Raw genomic sequence first — 15957 nt, 5'->3', positions numbered from 1 at the left:
CCAAGCGCGATGTCCACACGATGAACTACACATCCCCGGAGGGTACAAATTCAATTGCCTCAGTGATGGTAAACAGTAGATGGCCTGGAAAACCAAGGACGAGATCACCATTGGACTGTAGAGCCGCGCGTGTACATTGTATGGGGAGAATTCCATTGTCGTGGGTACTCAGCCCGTCTTCGCCACCTAGCTCCATGAACGAAACTTTACAGGGCATGCTTCGAGAAAATCCACACGCTGCATTCTTGTCTGACACCCGCGGGATGACCTGGCGTTTCAGTAGACGACCTGTCCGTGTAGCTCACACATAACGCGATGTATCAGACACGCCGCTGCAGGTTTATCTCGTGCTTTTGGTGATGGAATTAGACTACTCGCTACATGTCTTGCAGGGTGGCCTCGAGCCGGGAAAACGATATAGGTTCGTGCATCCATGTCGATGGGTTCTGATCGTGGCCACGTAGATAACTATAGATCGTGGTCACATAGAATCACAACGAGCATATCTTTGATCTGGGGAGCAAACCCACGGAAATATATCCCAAAAACCCAGTGAAATCGTGTCCGTGGGGGAAGAAGCCAAGGACTGCACATGAACAATGTGTCCCATGCTCCTTTGCTATGTCACCAACTTGTCTCGAAAACCGGCGGATTGCTTGTGAATATCTAAGGACGAGCATACGTGGCCGATGAATTCATACTCGTTCAATCGCCCAGTTTGGTCCATGCTGGGCCAGATACTAGCTATCACGAGCGCTTTGTATATCACGCCTGTGGATAAGCAACAATAGAATCATCAACATGCCATCTGGACCCCTCCCTGTGGGCTCGAGGGGCCCCAGTCAACCAGCTGGGGTGGTGGCTGTTGAAGCTCAGACGAAGTCACCCGGTATGGAGATTTGATGCCCGATCCACCTCAGCAGAGACATGGCACCGTCTGACTCGCCATGGACGAGCCTTTCAGGAATGTGTTTGTTGTGAACGAGGGCGGTCTGCGACTGTTTGTTATGGTGACGGCCAATCCCGTGACCAGGACGGGCCCTGGTGCCTCAGGCCGGCAACCGTTGTCCTGTCAACGGCAGCGCGCTTACCGTATCGGGACATCATAACATAACAGCCACTTAGCGTGCGTCGCAGCTGCCAAAAAGTGTCATGGGTATCTCGACCTTCAAGTCTTCTTCTTCCTCTTCTACTCCGACTTCCATCTGTCTATCTCGGCGCTGGGCTCAGCTTCACCATATTCATTTCTTCTCTGGTATATCGCCTGTATCCTTACCTTCCCGCATTTCTCTTGACTGCTAGCCCAAGCCGCGAGCGTGGACGATTGGAATTCCGGTTGTTGTTGTTGCCCAGGCCATGACCATTTGGCCCTGAATCAACTTCCACTTCCTGCGGACCTGCCTAGGTTGAAGTCTTTCTCTGCTCAAAACATCCAATTGTCCTCTTAGGACGCCTGGGTTAACCCTTCTCTCTCGTTCTGGTGTCCGGATCGATTCCGCGACAATCTGCGCAAACAAGATGCCTTCCGCTCAGGGTTGCTATGGGCAGGTGATCGAGTATATCCAAGGTTCGTGGGTCGCGTGCTTCCCTGGAAAGGCCCAGATGGAGGAGAATCCGTACCTGACTCGAAACAGATCGCTTGTACCTCGCCTCCTACGATTCCACCCCCGATGCTCACACGCCTTTCCCCTATGCTGCACCGCAGCCCAAGTCGCCTAGTAAACGATCTAGAGGCCAGCAGACCCCAGGAAGAGACACGTCGAAGAGGCCTGTCTATTTCACTGTTGATGACACCCTGCTCTACAATGCCTTCCATGCAGACTTCGGTCCTTTCCACATTGGACACCTCTATCGTTTTGCCGTGCATTTCCACGAGATTCTGGGAGATCCCGCCAACAGTGACCGCGCAGTGGTGTTTTACAGCAAGACTGATTCGCGGAGCCGTGCCAACGCTGCTTGTTTGGTGGCGTGCTATATGGTCCTGATCCAGTCCTGGCCCCCGCATCTGGCTCTTGCCCCAATCGCTCAGGCGGATCCCCCATATATGCCTTTCCGCGATGCTGGATACAGCCAGGCAGACTTTGTCTTGAGCATTCAAGATGTTGTGTACGGCGTCTGGAAGGCCAAGGAAGAAGGTTTATGTGGATTGAGGGAGTTCAGCCTGGAAGAGTAAGTAATGTCCAGCTCCATGGTACAAACAATGTTGACGCGGGGTTAGGTATGAGAAATTTGAACGTGTCGACATGGGTGACTTTAACTGGATCACCCCCCAATTTTTGGCCTTCGCATCGCCTCAGCACCAGCCGGTAGCGCCCATCCCGTCAAACACGCCTGAATATGCCGCCCTGCCATCGACCGTCTCTGAAGTTCTCAATTCGAGACTGCCACTTCCCTTCAAGAACGTACTTGCCCACTTCTCTTCCCGCAATGTCGGACTGGTAGTGCGATTGAATTCGGAGCTGTACTCGCCGTCGTACTTCACTGCATTGGGAATCAATCACATTGACATGATCTTCGAGGACGGTACTTGCCCACCGCTGCCATTGGTCCGCCGTTTCATCAAGATGGCCCACGAAATGATCACCATCAAAAAGAAGGGAATTGCTGTGCACTGCAAAGCAGGATTGGGGCGTACTGGATGCCTTATCGGGGCGTACCTGATTTACAGATATGGGTTCACTGCGAACGAGATCATTGCCTTCATGCGATTCATGCGGCCGGGCATGGTTGTTGGACCACAGCAGCATTGGTTGCACCTGAACCAAGGCGCCTTCCGCGAATGGTGGTTTGAGGACTCAATGAGGGAGAAGCTGGCTCTTACTATGCCGGTCACGCCTGGTAGGGCCGCCCCGAAGCAGCGGGCGAGCAACGGACAGACCACCACGCCTCCCAATGGAAGCCATTCCAAGCGTGCGGCTCTCGGTGAAATTGATCACAACGAAGGAAGCGGTCACCATGCTGAAGATAATCTCCCGGCACCAACGCCTGGACAGCCGCGCAAGTCCCACAGGAAGGACTCCCGGCATCATCCATACGCCCGCAATGTCTCAGGCGGTATTACCGTTGAGAAGGAGGTCGAGAGGACGGTTGAGCGCAGCAAGACCAGATCTCATCGCCTAAGCAATGAAGGCAGCGAAAGTGAAGAGGAGATCCAACTTAGAATGCTCGCGAAACGCTCTTCCAGGAGCCCTACCGCTTCCCCCACTCAACGCTCCATCAGCTACTCTGCCACGGTGAGTGCCAGTTATATGCTGGCCGACGAAATACATGAGGACCGTGAGAATTGGGTTGAGTCGCCGACCGGGAAGCCAAAGACCCCTGGTAGCAGCAAGAGTGGCAACGGTGCTCTTACCATGGGTAAGGTGCGCTCGAGTCCTCGACGAGCGACCGATAGCAAAAGCGAAACCACTAAGGGCGTTAGGAAGATTAGCGGCAGGATTGGCAGTGCCGGATGCTCCACAAGAGTCAAATAGATGCTGTAAAAAGGTTCAGTCGACTTCAAGTCTGGTGACCCCCATTTATGCCTCATGACTTTGCGATTCCATTCAGCATTTTTATTCATGGTTGCTTGCTTCGATTTGTGAATTCGCCGGTGAAAGCGTCTCACCGGCATGCACTGTGCATCTTCAACGGCTGTGCCCGGTTTCACAATTTTGTTTCTGTCCTGTGGTTTGTCGGGACTCGAGGTCTTTGGTTTGGGAAGAGTTTAATACGGCGTTCTTGGATTGCATCTTGCTGGCCGCCTGGCGATCCAGAAAACTCGGTTGCAATTGGATATGGGGTGTGGTTGATTGAGTTGATTGAAGATGTACAAGGAGTTTTACTTTCCTGGTCTGTTTTTATGGTTTCGATAGCACGGTGTTTCCCAGGGTTGAAGGTAATCTTGTTTGTTTGTATGTTACGACTCACGTCAGTACGATATTCGTCTCACGGAATCGGATAAATAATCCTATTTGGACATTCTGTCTTCTGTCGTTATAGAGCTGCTGTTTGTAATTGCTTCCTGGAGGTTGGAGCCTGAGTGAGTTTATTGGCTCATATCGTATTTTATGTGGACCACCGCAGGGGGCTTTTGATGTTATAGGACAATTGCCATGCCTTCCATCCCCATGGAAGACGCGACTTTGTCTAGCCATTCATTTACCTGTCGAGTATCATCAGCTGCTTCTGAGCTTTGGCTGATCTCACCACCTGCAAGGTTCGATATGATCCGAAAGGGCCTGGAGACCGGACGGTCTGCCGCCCCCTCGGTTGCAAGGTCTGCCAATTGGAAGTCGAGTACGCTTAACGCCATATCAGTGCCACGAAGTAAACTGTTTGCGAACGCCTCTGGAAAAGTTGAGGGAACTGGACCGATAAAAGGGACTCTGTAACCTCCGCGGGAAAGATGGCCATGTGCAGCTAGAGCATTGCGCATATCTGCAGCAAGGATACTTGTCACTTCACGAGCGTTGAGCATCTTTGCCATGAGGTCTTTCTTTTCGTACGTCCCTCTTCCTGGTGATGAGATAAGAGAGCGTGCCTCACTCACCAACCCGGGGAACTTGACGATCTCCATGAAGAGTCTATCGGATATGTCGATAAAGACTGCAATCGGCTCGTCCACCCTAGGATCCGCCATATCTTCTTTCCGGATCTGGTCAATCAAGGTTTGCCATTCTGGTTTCTCAAACATGCACGGTTTGCCCTCGACGAATGCTTGAGCGACCAAGAAGCTGCGAAACGAGATGTATAAACTACGGTCAAATCCGAAATGGTGACTCTCTGCTCCCCTAAGGGACATCATCATAGATGCACCGCTGGCGTGTCGAGCCCACGCATCGTTGCTAGTGGCTGTATATGCTTCAAACATAGCGAGGAGTATAGATGTGCTGATGCTTTCCCGCGAACATAGGGCCGTCCCATCCTTGACCGACTCCTTCAAGAGGTTCAAAGCTTTGGAGTACATCTCGAAACTAGACTCCTTCAACCTTTTGTCCCTGCGAGAATGGCCCATAAATGCACATGTGATACAGTAGACAGCAGCATCTAGCGCTGGGTTCTTGCCGAGCTGCTCAGAAACATAAGCAACCCACGTTACTTGTACACGGTGCTTGTTCAGGCCAAACCAGCGTGGGAAAGCTGTTAAGACGAAGTCACGGAAGACATTGGGTTGTTGCTTGCTCATGGATATTGAGACTAGGGACGGCACCACCCGCTCATCGATTGACGATTGAAATCCCTGTAGACTGTTTTGCTTGGTGACAGCTCGAGATCCGAATTTTTGCCGTAGTAGGGGGCCTTGATCTTGAAATTTTAGAGCCTTATTGTACCCGGGACATGCAACGCCGTATTTCTGGCACTGGGAACATCCTGGTCGGAGCTCGTCGCACTGTTAGGGTGAGTACCAGTTAGAAGGTCGTATTATGCAGATTGGCACCCAGATCTAACCTTCACGCGCCGCTGGAGGCATAAGAGACATGCTTTGCTGCGCGGTACGCCGACCATCGTGGCGTCTCTACCATCCCGCCGGTCACAGCACGGTTCGGGACAAAATGACAGACCGGTGATAAGGTGCTGCAGAATGACTGCCTGAGCAAGAAGAAGGAAAAAGAACGAAGAGAATGAAGAGAATGAAGGGAAGGAAGAGAAGCCCAAGCTGGCCCATGAGATCAGAATCGACAGGTCATGACTACGGTAGATCTCTATATGGGATCCGCAGTTCCGGTCGACTGTCGTGCAGGTGTTTGTGCCCGCCGTTCACTTCCCAAAGAGAATAGGAATGATCAGATCGCAACTCGATCTAAATTAGAATAGCTCAACGGTCGAGATAGAGGGGCAGACTGGATGATGGATTGGTTGCGGAAGTGGCTGACCATCGCGAGCGGGTCGACGGCGCCTGTGCGGTTGGAAAAAGGAGGGCGAGGCCACCAGAAGGTCCCAGAGAGCGCATCAGCGCCGGTATTTCCCGTCACGACGAGTGACTTTGCTTCTATGGCGATCTCTGTTTAGATATGTAGTCAGTGCTTGTAGGACCGAGAGCCAGAGGAGGTTGAAGATAGGAGATGAGGTCTGGGAGATGAAAGAAGAAAGAGGGAGGATAGAGCCACAATCCACTCCTGGTCCCTATCCTCATAGATGGCAGCTGCCAGTAGGAAGTATTTCCGGTGCATGCTAACGTCGGTCATTAATTAACTTTACCTGGCCATAGACTATCTCGTAAGGAAATGAGCTAGTCACAGCAGATGTTCCATAGTATAATTATAGACTTGCCGTTATGGCTCTATTGCTCTCTCCATTTGGTCTGCAGTCTGTCGGCGTCAGATCTTGGCCCTGCTCTATCTTTGACATTGCACTAAGGTTATCTTCTAAGCTTTGCGTAACCAACCATTGCCACAGAGGTTCCCATCGAAGGTGGTCGACACCAAAACTGGAAGAATCATTTATGGCTGTCATGATGTGCATTTTCTCCAAGTTGCTATTCCTACGCCTCCGCCGCAACGGCCGGCGCAGTCAAACTGAGACCCTCGGCTTCTTTCTTCTCCATTTCTCTCTTGAATTTCTCTGCTCGGCCGTAGCTGACCTGGTAACCCTCATTGATGAAATCACTGACCGTCCTAGGCGGATACTTGGACTTTTCGCCTTCTGCTACACAGTTGGGGAGACAGTCGCATACAAAGTCAGGGTTACCGCTGAAGAAGTATGGGATCGAATAACGTTCCTGGCCGGACTTGTTGATGACTCGATGGATATTCGATCTATACTTATCGTTGGACCATTTCATGAAGAGATTTCCCAGGTTCACGACGTAGGCGCCTTTGACAGGTTCGACCTGAAGATACGATTATTAACATGCATCCAGTGGCAGAAAGTCGATGATAGAGATTGAGACCAAATAATCGACTTACATCAAACCATTCCCCAGTTGGCACATCCAACACCTGCAATCCATCGACGTCTCCCTGCAGAAGCAGAGTTACGGCCCCAAAATCCTGATGCGCCCCAATGCCGCGGCTGAGCTTCTCGTCCGAATCCTTCGGCTGTGGTGGATAATGTAGCAGTCTCATCGTAGCAACCGCCCCATCTGTAAAACCACCAAAGAAGCTCTCATCTTGATCTAACGTAAATGCGAGTATGCGCAGGATGTCCTTGGCGAGTTCAAACGCCGCGCGATAATAAGCAATCGCAGTATTCTTGAAATCCTCTGGATCCCTGACGCTTTGCGGCCACTGATTTGGTCCACTGTTCAATTTCTTCTGAAGGAAGTATGGATGATCGGTGGAGATCTCGTCCCCGATGTAGAATCCCTCTTTCAACTCTGGATGCGTCCCCTCCTCGAGGATCTGAGATCGTAGGAGTTCGTATCCTCGATTCCACGTGTTATTATCTACGATAGAAAATCGTCAGAAATTTGAAAAAAAAAAGACGTGTCTTTCTTCAAAACCTTACATCTCGTTTCCATAAGCAAACCGATAATGGACACATACTCTTATTGACTTTTTCCTTCTCCTCCAGAGGTAGTTCAAAGAATTCTTTCGAGAGTTGCAGCATTTTCTCTTGTAGCTCCCACGGGATTCGATGTCCAGTTATCTGGAAGAAGCCGTTGTACAGACAGCATTGTCGAATTTGGTCGACTAGTTGCTGTTTCGCAGCTTGATCATCGCCGTAGAATACTGCCGGTCGACAAGCAGCCCGTTAGCGAAAGTGAGAATCGGTAGTCACCAGGAAGGTATCCAGCTGACCTGAGCAGGGAGTTTTTCCAAAGCATTAGTTACGTACCAGAAAAGTCAAGGATCGGAGGAGGTGGCATCTTTCTTGTGGCCCAAGTGATTGTACTTGCCGATCGCCTTTATTTCTAACCGGATAAAGAGGACAGTTAATCAACATAGAAAGGTCTCGTAGATAATAAAGGACATGCATACCAAGGATGGCTCTATACGTGAAATATCCTGACTTCTCAAGCGTAGAATTGTACCTTGTTGGACCCAAGGAGACAAAATCGGAGATTTCTCCTTTTTAGTTGAGTGGTCTAGAGAGTCCGATATAATACCTTTTTTAAGCTACAAAACCAGATACATCCTCTATCGGCCGTGCCGCCGATAAGAGATAATCGACTTGGCACTCAATGGACCTCAACCAACCGAATAAATGGATGACATGATCCTAGTACTGATCAATATGGGAAATGCTAGTGAACCCAGTCGTCTCAATTGGTGCCTCTAGCTCTTGCACTGACAGGATACACACATTGAGGATGGATCTGATAGGCACGCCGGGGCCCCATCCCCGTCACCATCGACTATATGACTCTATGGTTTTTATTGATCATACACAACCTGCCTTTGACATGGGGCTCTTAATGAATATTGCTCCAAGAGTTGGGGTTTTTGAGCAAGATAAAGAAGGATGGGAGAACTCTCAACGGAGTCCGCCGGCCGCCGATCGCCGATAGCACTGCTAGCTACTACAATATAACAGTATATTGTTTACTTTGCATGCTATAGAAGTGTTTTTCACGAGTTAACTTGGATTATGAATTTTGAGTAGCATGAATTTGCCAAGATCGGCTGGAGTGGAGAAGCTATCAGAAACCTGGACGCATATATACCAAGAGAGATACAGTCAGGTATAGTAGCAAACCTCAAGTATACTCAGAAAGAAGACCCTATCCTATGTACTGAATTAAGCAGATACATCAACGACCACGTACAACTCTTTTGTCTCTAACATCATAGCCAAGCCAGCTTCTCAACCTACCAGATACTTCAGCTTTAGAAGAGAATTAAGACGAAATACCTCAGCGTTCTCAAATCGGCAATCACTCCGCTCATCATAAAGCACAGTCATTATACCCGCTGCCCGTGCCGGGAAAATATCTCGTTGCTCATTATCACCCACATAGACGATATCCAAGGCGGCAATATTGTATTTGTCCAACACAATCGGAAATAGGCCATCGATCTTGGACTTTCCTATCTCATTGGTCGTGATAAGAATGTCAATATAGCTCCGCAGTCCAAGTTCTGATACTGTCCATTCCTGCGCGTCCTGCGGCCCCTCTGTCATCACAATCACTTTCTTACCTAGTGTCTTCAGTCTTTGGAGCAACTGAAGCGCGCCCGTTTTCAGTCTGAGAGAATTCCCGAGACTATTTTGATAGATTGCTAAGAGACGGTTTATATAGTCTTCCGATGGCGCAATTCCATGGACCTGAAGGAGATGGGAGAAGCGCTCCCTGCGGTACTCAGTAGATGTCCTTCCATCGGTGAAAGCACCGGCTGTTTTTGAACGAAGTATATCACGGTAGGTCGTGTCAAGGTCTTCTATCCTAATATTTGGGTTCTCATTGCGGATCGCCTTGAACACAGCAGAGGACGCGGATGCAGAGGCCTTTCGGAACTCATGGAGCGTGTCATCAAGATCAAAGCCAAACCATGTCTTGGAGGACAAGGCTTTCTGGATGTCATCCAAATTGGATCCATAGGCCTCCAAGGATAGGTCACCAACTTGATGCTGTTGCTGCATTAGCATACTTATTCGGGCCAAATAGCAGCGATATTTACTCGCACACCTTTTTCAACGGCTCTATGTCAGGAAACACTGCGGTACCAGCCCCGGCTTTTCCTTCAAGGATTTCTGGATAAGGCATATTCTCGTTTTGTCTTCCACATCATCCACTCAGGCGATATTGGTGATCTTTGAATCGGATCTAGGTCACGGAATTTTATAACAAATGACCGTTTGGTGCGGAACATGTAGATGATTAGAGTGAAAGACGTCGATGGTGCAACATCACCTGCGATTCATTTCAACTAACTACGACTCACTACCCATCGCTGGTGGGGCTTGAGAAACCATCCCGACGAGCCTTGAGTCATACTCTATAAAAGCACCATGCTCCTCGGTTCACGTTTGAGGTTACCTGAAGGCTGAGCTAATGTAGCTCTTGAGGCGGTCCATGTACAATAGGACTAGAGACCCAAGAGTGGGGAAATCAGGGAAAAAAATATCCCATTTAATCCAGAGTGACTCCAGACAGAGTCCGACAGAACACGATCAAGTAAACCACCTCCAATTCGGGCTCTTCTCCCCATCCTCCAATAGATGCGTATCCACATCCTCAGCCCTCAATTGCACTCCTTGCTCACGATTCTTCCTATAATTATCCCATTTCATCCAAAGACCAAAACCCAGCGTCAGGATAATACACGCCGCAGCACTCGCGGCCGTAGCTGCCAAAGTTGGGATGTATTTAGGAGCATACTCGATGCGGAAAGTCGCGCTGCTCAGGATACCGCCCAGATTACCCAAACCAACAAGGATTCCCGTGGTTGCGGCTCGTGCGTTCTCGCTGAGATTGTTGTTGTTATGCCATGAGTGAACGAGGCATGAGGGGATGTAGGCGCCGGAGGCGAGGAGGAACATGGCGAAGTAGGCGACGCCCTTGTGGGTGGCTACGTCGATGGTGGATAGGATGATAAGTGCAATTAGGGATAGGAGTAGAGCGAAGCAGATGTGGAATGTACGCTCACGGAAATGGTCTGATGACCAGGTGACGACGAGGAGGACGCAGAAACCGACCAGGTTGGGAGGAACGGTCATCAGGTTTGTTTTGACCTCGCTGTAGCCCAGCCTTTGGACGATCTGTTGATACTATTAATTATCATGCAACTCCCTATAATGACGAAGAGTAGGGAAAAGAAGCGCAATGTACGAACCTGAGGTAAGAAATTGGCCGAAGTAGTAAACGGAATCGGGTATGTCAAGGAGATAAACGACCACAAGATCATTTTGGGATTTTTCCACTGCTGGAATGCCAGATTGAAGTTGAACTTCTCATCGACAACCTTCGAACCGTCCCGGAGAGCACGAGTCCTGGCTACCTCTTTCTCCGCGGGAGTAAACCAGCGTGCATTCTGAGGTGAGGATGGTAGCCAGTAGTAACCGAAAAGTGAAAGGAGAACGGTAATACCACCTCTAAGGAACCATTCTGTGAGCGAGTTTTTTCGACGACAAAGTTGCCGCTAAAGAAACGAAGGAACATACTCAATAATAAATAAATATTGCCATCCGGCAATGCTAGTATCATTAATCTGAAAGACACCGTAGGCCAGAATCCCCGAGAAGGCAGCTGCTAGGACCGCACTACCAAAGTAAAGCGCGATGCGGAATCCGAGTTCATTTCGATTATAGAAAAGTGTAAGGTAGAAGACAGTTCCAGCGAAGAAGCCGGCCTCGAAGAAACTGCGTACTACTATTAGTTCCTACTGTCTCGATCTATAAAAGCAAGCATGAAGATGATATATCGACTCTTACCCGATGAGCAGCCTAACTACAAGCATCCCTCCAAAATTTGTGCATCCAACTTGAATCATGGACAGACCACCCCATATCAGCATTAACGATGGAAGGGTAATCTTCCCTGAAAACCGTTTCGTCAGGAGATTCAGTGGCAGGTCTGACAATGTCCAGGTCAGCGGCCCCTGTCCAAAAATGCTTTATATGAAGCTAGTACTCACCGGCGAGACCATTGGGGATGTAAAAGAGTAGCAGAAGGAGAGAATACTCGTTTCCAGTAAAATGCATATCTCTGTCGAACCCGTCTGTCTTTGCATTTGCCAAGTTTGACTAAAGTCGAGAAGTTATCGGCAATCTGAAAGCATACAACGAGATAGTATAGAAACCAAATCTCAAACATAGAAAAAGAAAACTCACTCGATCAACTGAATTAAACAAATACATCAACGACAGATACGGTAGCAGATAAAAATCTAGTTTTCGCAAATACGATCTTTCGACCGCCTTATCGATCTCGACCGTTTGGATATCACCGGAAGTTTCATCCAGCGAAAGCCCCCGACCATCCTCATTGTCTGCACTAATGCTCGTTGGTGTAGCCGCAACTTTCTTCTCGGGGTCGATTAACATCTTGCAAAGGTTCGAAGTAGTCACTGGTTGTCGCTAATACAGGAGGATGGATCGTGACTATTAATCTCGCAATTACGCTTGAGATAGAGAGAGTGAGAAATCAAGGCAAACAAGATTTTATACTTCCTTGAAAGAAAGCCGAAAGTTCATCACCACCCAGCTTTTAGCTATATGTCCAGCTACGAGGGGGATACAGTGGCTGCTTGGCACTTCGTACGGTATAGCGACGCTGAGGCCGAGAGCATAGATAACAGAAAGGAACAAGACCCCATTTACTGAGTATCAGTTATCCAAACAGATAAAAAGTTTCCAAGATGCAAGGACATCTTTATGGACAATACTTGTCTGTGCATCGTCCTTATCGCTGTTTGGGGGCCAGAATTGGCAACAGGCCTGGCCTGGAACGGGGAATGTTTATCAATCCCCTACCGAGCGCCAACTAGCATTCTTTCCCTGTCGATCTTCGTCATGCTAGATCGTCGAGAACAACTGAAACCTCGAGATTTTGTCAGTTCTATGGTAAGATGTACTACTGAGTACTGCTAACAACGACCTCTTGAGAATGCTCTGAATGACATTTGGTATCATGAACGGCATAGCCAGTATACAGCAAGCCCTCCTGCTCTTGACGATACCGATTGGGACCCAGTACGTATCATGTACAGTTGCCCAGCTAACTAACTACCTGTTATCTGTGCACGTAGTTATGTAATTCTTGGCCTGCCAGAGGTGGGGTTTTAGTAAGGATATGGTTAGCTTGAGGATGAGCCATAAGTTGCTTGGTCGATTTCTCCGATAAGATCATTCTGTGGCGTGCATGATATCGGTATCTTAGCCTGGGAGCTTTGACCGGAAAGTGGTCACACGCACAGGAACAAGTTCCTGAGCTAGCAACCTCCGAAGATCGTACAGTTGGCTTGTTATCATGTTTGTTCTGTTGAGGCTAGGAGAGTCGGCGGCAACTACTCGAGCCATCAATGAGTTGACTTGCCGTATCTAAAACAGAGTCATTTTAACACGCCTAAAAACATTTCTAATCTTGCAGCTGCCTGCGGTCCGCATGATAGAGAAAAGAGTATATTCATTGACAGAGATTTAAATCAGCCGTCAAAATCCCGAGATCCCGTTCCGGGAGACATGCAAGAAAGCAAACAAAATCAGAGGCTATCGTCATCAGTGGTATCAAACCCGCATCCAAACATCAGATGTCCGAGACCATATACTTAAATTGTCTTTTTCGACAGCCATAAATCAATAACGGGGCGAACGCCTATACCGCCCTGACTCCCAAAAAGCAATATCCATGAGCGCTCTAAGGGACTTCGACGACGTCTTCAGAGCGGCCTTGCCTGGTCCTTCCGCGCATCACGATCTTGAAGGGCTTACTGCTATCGTTTTCTTCAAGATCAGGGGATGGATCCGTCGGTTCGTCCAAGACGCGGACAGCAACCATCTCCCATCCAGCGGCTCCGCGCCTGGCGTATTCACGGTCCATGTGGTCCAGCAACCGAATGGAATGAGAAACATTCCATATTCCCTCACGGTTACTCTTATATTTCGTCAGGTAATCTCTCACCCAGGCTTTCAGACCCGGGTTTGATGACCAGCGAGCCGCCCCCACGACAGAAGGCAGCATGCCATAAGCATATGTGTAGGACTGTCCAAATGATACTGGAGAGATGCCAGCCGCAATGCGACAAATCATGAGTGCTGTCTCGTCACTGTCTGGAGGTACAATCTTCCCTAACTCCACAGAGTACCGCGTCCGAGATCTCATACCCAGACAGAGGTAAGTGGCGTAGTTGACCGCAGCAGTACATGGGTCCGCAGAATTTGGAAAACAGAGAGCCGGAACGTAGACAAAACCGGACGAATCCGCAGACTGTTGTGAAGGAGCGTAAACCGTCACACTAGCAGGCCCGTTGCTTTCCACTGGTAGATCTGAGGGCGGTATATTTTTCCGCCACTCATCTAATCTGGATAAGAAGTCGTCGCTGAATGCAATCCACTGGTCTTCTAGTTCTGGCTGTTCACGATATTTTATTTCTATCTGCGTCCATTCTTCGACCAGAAGTAAGAGCCGATCCTGCAACTCGGAAGATCTGGCGAGCAGACTGTTCAACCAGGCGGCTAAACTGGGAGACAGAACATCTGGTGTTGTAACCGAGTAGTCTTCGTTGTATAGGCGTAAGAGAAGTGCCATTCTAGCAAAGGCCTTGGCCAATAACATCCCTGCAGGTCTCTGTGCCATGTCTTTGTGCCAGATGCCTAGGCATGATGCTGCCCCGCGCATATGGGAGCGCCAGGAAAACAAAGAGCCTCGTTGAAGCTCGAAGTTGGCTAGCAAGATAATCGTCGCAAATAATGACAGACCGGTGTCCACGTTCTTCGGTGTTCGGAGAGCCTTTGACTGGTCTGGAGAAGATAGCGCCTCCCGTATACCCTGAACAGCTTTTAGACTATGCTGAAATGCATGTTGCCGTAGCACGACCGGATTTTTCGAATAGTCCTCCATACTAGAGAGATTCAAAGCCGCAAGGGCTAAGGCCGCATTGTAAACATGAGGTGACACCGGTTCTGATCTAAATAATTCCGAGAGTGGAAGTACCCGTGAGAGACTTTGAAAGTGACCGGCCGAATACTCGTAGTAGGCCACATCTTCCGGAAACTCGTACGCACCACAGAGAGACAGGAAGGCGTTTGGAAGCGGCCTGCTGGGGGATGATGGCACCAGCGATATTGATGGAGGTGTGCCGTAGGCTGCCGAGAATGCCACCTCTGAAGACGGTGAGCCTCTTGTGAACTCAGAATGTGTATCCGGAGAGCTTCGAGCGAATTCTGTTTGGTAATGCTGATCGAACGGTCCTTCTCCCTCCTGCGCTACCACCCACGTGGAAGAGCCTTCCCCGGAGTCTGTGAAAAAATCCTCAGCGAGATGGGACTTAATAGGAACATCCGATAATATCATCGAACCCCCAGAGGGGTCTGTGGTGGACGAGAGTAGTGAATCGAAAGAGGCCAAGGGGTCCCCCAAAACACGGTCGGGAGTGGAAGTTGCTGACTGCTGGCTATCAATTTGCGTGCGCCCGGAATCTAGCCGGCGTGAATCCGATGGCTCTCCGGCAAAAACGATGGGGTTATCGAAGGTGATCGAGCTCGTAGCTGGCGGACTGGCACTGCTCTTCTCCGCTGGACTCCCGCTATCGCTGGGTTGGTGCACGCTGTCTGTAGAATCTTCCTCCTTGATCGGTGGTTCGGATGCCTTCCGTTTCTTGGTCGACTTTCCTTTGGCCCGTTCGACGACCAGGTCGGTTTGATCTTTGAAGGAGATGCGCTGAGCGTAGCCTTCGCACTTCAGGTTCAGACGAGTGCACTGTAAATGGCAGATGTCAGATGGCAGGCCATGATGCGCGAGGATCTGGGTCAATTACACTGTGACAAGCGGGTTTCGCCTCATCGCACTTCAGACGCCGTCGACGGCAGGTCAGACAACCAGTGCGACCTCGCGAGACAACATTGCGCTTCCTGACGGGCTTTTGCTTGTCCTTTTCCTTTTCTTTTTCCTTTTCCTTGTCCTTTCCCTTGTCCTTCTCCGGTTCCTTCTTGGTGTCAGTCATGCTGGAAGCCCCGCGCTGGTCCAGAGCAATAGCGTCGAGATGCGCATCTAATCTGCTCCTCGATATCGTCTGGCATGTGGCGAATCCTCCATGTGGCTCATCGCGTTGCGGAGGAGGGGTTACAAAGAGAATTGAGGGATGGGGAGCGTTATGAAGAAACGGTGGATGGCGCAGAGAGCGTCTTATCGACTACAAGAAACCCTCCGCCATTGAAGGCCTCCGCGGGCCTCTTGGTGGGTTCCAGTTAAGCGTCTGAATATTCTGCGGATCCCGCAGAGATCGACAGCCACAAGAACGAAGCTTGCGAATCCGGAGGCGTCACCGAGGCCGATGAGGATGTCCGAGTAGCGCAAGGGCCATTATTATTATTATTGGATTTGGGGCTGAGTGGACAAAAAGGCCGCGTGCGACGAAGACGCCGTCGTCACCCTTT

General features: G+C 49.7%; 6 protein-coding genes across 6 annotated transcripts; 1 reads left to right on the top strand and 5 right to left on the bottom strand.

Moving 5' to 3' along the window:
* Nucleotides 1-1314: 1314 nt before the first annotated feature.
* C8Q69DRAFT_25516 (protein-tyrosine phosphatase-like protein) lies at nucleotides 1315-3776 on the top strand. The gene is made up of 3 exons (XM_028626610.1): nucleotides 1315-1567; nucleotides 1635-2169; nucleotides 2219-3776. The coding sequence occupies exons 1-3, from the start codon at nucleotides 1519-1521 to the stop codon at nucleotides 3471-3473; spliced, it is 1839 nt and encodes a 612-aa protein (XP_028489075.1). The 5' UTR covers nucleotides 1315-1518; the 3' UTR covers nucleotides 3474-3776.
* Nucleotides 3776-5743, bottom strand: C8Q69DRAFT_25506 (C6 zinc finger domain protein). The gene is made up of 2 exons (XM_028626608.1): nucleotides 5431-5743; nucleotides 3776-5371 (listed from the first exon to the last, which is right to left on the bottom strand). Exons 1-2 carry the CDS (start codon nucleotides 5485-5487, stop codon nucleotides 4079-4081), a joined length of 1350 nt encoding a protein of 449 aa, XP_028489074.1. The 5' UTR covers nucleotides 5488-5743; the 3' UTR covers nucleotides 3776-4078.
* Nucleotides 5744-6463: 720 nt separating this feature from the next.
* C8Q69DRAFT_440527 (1-aminocyclopropane-1-carboxylate oxidase) lies at nucleotides 6464-7789 on the bottom strand (the record flags this gene model as incomplete). Its single annotated transcript, XM_028628661.1, has 4 exons — nucleotides 6464-6811; nucleotides 6888-7366; nucleotides 7467-7652; nucleotides 7759-7789. The coding sequence occupies 4 exons, from the start codon at nucleotides 7787-7789 to the stop codon at nucleotides 6464-6466; spliced, it is 1044 nt and encodes a 347-aa protein (XP_028489073.1).
* A 704-nt stretch (nucleotides 7790-8493) lies between these two features.
* On the bottom strand, nucleotides 8494-9739 carry C8Q69DRAFT_25422 (HAD-like domain-containing protein). Its single transcript, XM_028626600.1, has one exon. The coding sequence runs from the start codon at nucleotides 9508-9510 to the stop codon at nucleotides 8728-8730; it is 783 nt and encodes a 260-aa protein (XP_028489072.1). The 5' UTR covers nucleotides 9511-9739; the 3' UTR covers nucleotides 8494-8727.
* Nucleotide 9740: 1 nt separating this feature from the next.
* C8Q69DRAFT_25421 (major facilitator superfamily domain-containing protein) lies at nucleotides 9741-12205 on the bottom strand. Its single transcript, XM_028626599.1, has 6 exons — nucleotides 11695-12205; nucleotides 11499-11607; nucleotides 11296-11437; nucleotides 11026-11223; nucleotides 10698-10956; nucleotides 9741-10623 (listed from the first exon to the last, which is right to left on the bottom strand). Exons 1-6 carry the CDS (start codon nucleotides 11905-11907, stop codon nucleotides 10036-10038), a joined length of 1509 nt encoding a protein of 502 aa, XP_028489071.1. The 5' UTR covers nucleotides 11908-12205; the 3' UTR covers nucleotides 9741-10035.
* Nucleotides 12206-12807: 602 nt separating this feature from the next.
* On the bottom strand, nucleotides 12808-15708 carry C8Q69DRAFT_25351 (C6 zinc finger domain protein). The gene is made up of 2 exons (XM_028626596.1): nucleotides 15339-15708; nucleotides 12808-15280 (listed from the first exon to the last, which is right to left on the bottom strand). The coding sequence occupies exons 1-2, from the start codon at nucleotides 15522-15524 to the stop codon at nucleotides 13220-13222; spliced, it is 2247 nt and encodes a 748-aa protein (XP_028489070.1). The 5' UTR covers nucleotides 15525-15708; the 3' UTR covers nucleotides 12808-13219.
* Between the last annotated feature and the right edge of the window lie 249 nt (nucleotides 15709-15957).

The sequence above is a fragment of the Paecilomyces variotii genome (genome assembly GCF_004022145.1).
Source record: "Paecilomyces variotii strain CBS 101075 chromosome Unknown C8Q69scaffold_1, whole genome shotgun sequence".
NCBI lineage: Eukaryota > Fungi > Ascomycota > Eurotiomycetes > Eurotiales > Thermoascaceae > Paecilomyces > Paecilomyces variotii.
This window is presented reverse-complemented; position numbering and strand designations above follow the sequence as displayed.